The sequence below is a fragment of the Myotis davidii genome, unplaced genomic scaffold (genome assembly GCF_000327345.1).
Source record: "Myotis davidii unplaced genomic scaffold, ASM32734v1 scaffold962, whole genome shotgun sequence".
In the NCBI taxonomy this organism is placed as follows: domain Eukaryota; kingdom Metazoa; phylum Chordata; class Mammalia; order Chiroptera; family Vespertilionidae; genus Myotis; species Myotis davidii.
The window spans coordinates 4,701,976-4,704,982 of NW_006295559.1; the positions used below are offsets into that span (position 1 = coordinate 4,701,976).

Sequence of the window (3,007 nt, forward strand, 5' to 3'; positions counted from 1 at the left end):
CGCAGCCTGGCTCCCTCTCTGCTCTCTTTGTAGAGACTTGGTTCCCTCACTTGAGCTGATCAGATGCGTGGCAGCGGGCGAGGAGGTGCTGGCCCGGGCACGGCAGCCATGCCTTTTTTTTTTTTTTTTTTTTTTTTTTGACTGAGCACCTACAGGGCTGCTTCTTCAAGCCACGCTTCTGAAGGTCCCCACGAGGGCATCTCTTTTTTTATTTGAGGAAAGAAGAGCTTCGTAATTCAAGCAGGGAGACCTGGGGATGAACTGAATGTCGATGAACTGAAATACTAAAGTTTCCTTAAGAACACATTCAAATCCCTTCTTAGAAAATGCTAGAATCCCATGGGATGCATCATTGTGGCTGGTGTTGGTTTGAGCCTGTAGGCAGTTGGTGGTGCAGGGTGGGGGCAGCTCTTAAGCGATTGGTCCCCATGCTCCCCCCTCCCCCATCACATCTGGGTGAATGGAGGGCCCCAGGAAGGCTGCCCTCATGGGGGAGAACCATGGATGGGCCCGGAGGCACGGGGTCCAGAGCAGTGAGTTGTGTTGCAGAACGTCGCCCTGTCTTGTCACTCCTCAGTGGGTTGGTCAGTCCTATGGAGAGCAGGCCCCTTGTGCCCACCCTGTGGCTGAGGCCACCTGTGTGGATGTGTGGTCCAGGGCACACAGTTGTCCACAGCAGGCAGGTCTCTGGGCCACTGGTGGAAGCTATAGCCTGGCATTCATTCAAAGCCTTCCCTCCTGGTTCCTTTCTGAAGTTGCTTTGTCAAGTCTCCTACAGACACTCTGTTTCCTCTTCGGTCCTCCCACCCCCATTTTCAAATCATCCTCATCTTCAGTCCTCAACTCAGGACCGTCCTCCTTGAGGGAAGTCCCCTCGATTCCTCCACTGGAAAGTTTCCCCTTCACATCCCCTCACTGCACGTTTCCCTCCATCCCATGGCACCTCGTTACGGCGGGGTGTCAGCTCCCTGACCACATTGCCAACGCCAGGAAGGGCAGGTGTGGTGCCCAGGCTGTGTTCAGTGAGTGATGGAGTGTGGCACCCAGGGGGTCACAGAGCTGGTCCTTGCCTGGGGCTGATGGGCTCCACGTAACCGTCTCGAAAAGTGTCCTCAGCCTGTGGTCTCTGAAGACTTCCTCTAAGTCATGTGGGGCTTTGACGATTTGTGGGAACCCCGTTGTTCCCCTTCGCAGTCCCAGGGACTGCCCTGTGGGTATCTCCTAAAGTTATGTAACTGACATGCAGATCTGTCTGACTGAGCGGGGCAGCGTTTGGCAATGTCTTGCCTATGCTCTGCCTGCGAGAGTGGGGACCTGAGGGTGTGTTGTTGATTTCCGATGCGATCACATGGTCCTCTCTTGAAGGAGGCACAGCTAGTCTACAAGAAAACAGAATGAGAGTCAACTATGTCATTTCGTACTTTCTGGTATCCCCAGTTTAAAAAAAAAAAGTAAATAGAAACAGTATACTTTATTTTGTTTAACCCAGTGTATCCAAAACATTGTCATTTCATCATGGAATCCACATGGTTGTGAAGGCGATGGTTATTCTTTTTTTGTAGCAACAAGTCTTCACAATTTGGGTGTTTTACACTCAGTTTGGATTGAAGACATTTCTAATGCTTGAAGCCACATGTGGCTGGTGGTAGCCCAGTGTGGTCGGCTGCCTTGTCTGTAGATTCTTCCACTTGACAGTCCCTGCAAGTGGGTGCGAATTGGGTGGGGCCTGTCTGGCTGAGTGACAGCACTGGGTGGGACTCGGGGTCCGGTCACAGATCTGCTGCTCACCAGCTTTGTGAGCCTGGGAAGGTCTGCGTCTCTCACCACGGTTCCCACCTGTAGAACGGAGCCATAGGTGTGTGATCCTCTGGGGAACTTTCTACTCTGACAGGCTGTGAATTGAGCCCCGGATCTGGGTGGGGATGGGGTTGGGGACCAGGGCATCTCCCTTGGCATCATTAGCAAATGCGAACTCTATGACAGGCCACGCAAGGGTGGCCATGCCTGTCATCCGAGGGGCTGGTTTGCCATCTCTGACTCTGACCGGAACTTGGCATGTTTATCTGTTCTGTTGGGCTCTGGGCTGTGAAAATTGTCCATTCACCGGCCCATCCGGCATTGACAAGGACCTGTGGGGGCCAGGCCTGTTCCCAGCCTCCTCTTTGGGAGGCTGTGATGGGCCAGCAGGAGCCCTGCCATTTCCCGAGGGCTCACGGGGGTCCTTTCTCACCAGGCTCAGCTGGAAGCGCAGAAAGCCACGCAGGACTTCCAGAGGGCCACGGAGGTGCTCCGCGCCGCCAAGGAGACCATCTCCCTGGCCGAGCAGCGGCTGCTGGAGGACGACAAGCGGCAGTTCGACTCGGCCTGGCAGGAGATGCTGAATCACGCCACCCAGAGAGTGAGTCATAGCGTGTGCCAGGGAGGGTGACCGGGGTGTCCCTGTCTGTCAGCGTCCGTGTGCCCGTGGGTGTGTGTGGGGGCGTCTCTCACATTATTTCTTGTCTGTCTGATGCCGACTGGCCCCTGGTTCTGGTGAGTTCTGCGTGTGCTGTTTCCCCAAGCGGAGGAAACAGACTCCCGGGCATGTGGCCTAAAATCGCTCTCTGAGCGTCACAGGGCAGGAATAGAAAAAGCCAGGAGTTAATGCCAGCAGCCTCTCCCTTTTCAATGTCACTTGTCACAGTGGTTCAAGCCCAGGGGGACCTGATAATTAAAGGTGGCCTGTGATTCCTTAAATAAAAGCTGGCTGGGCCTGTGTAGCCTTGGGCCTCCTGCCCCCTAGTGGACATGATGCTCAGAGCGCCAAACACAGGCTGGAACAGCTTTCCTGGGTCAGCTGATGAAAACCCAAAGCGGAGGAGGTTGGAAATCTTGGAAATTTACAAGCCACAGCCTGAAAGATGTGAAATGGTCTCTCTCTCTCCTCTCCTTCCCCCCCACCCCCCACCACTAGCTCCTTCCAAGATATTTGCTGGAGGTCACCTTTCCTTCTTTTTCTTTTTTTTTT

At 54.2% G+C, this 3,007-nt stretch overlaps 1 protein-coding gene across 1 annotated transcript in view; it reads left to right on the forward strand.

Moving 5' to 3' along the window:
* SH3BP5 (SH3-domain binding protein 5 (BTK-associated)) overlaps window positions 1-3,007 on the forward strand; it is an 88,083-nt gene that overhangs the window by 74,257 nt on the left and 10,819 nt on the right. The window contains exon 4 of the mRNA XM_006770211.2: window positions 2,234-2,398. Within this exon, the coding sequence (XP_006770274.1) occupies window positions 2,234-2,398 (165 nt within the window). The remainder of the gene's footprint in view (window positions 1-2,233; window positions 2,399-3,007) is intronic.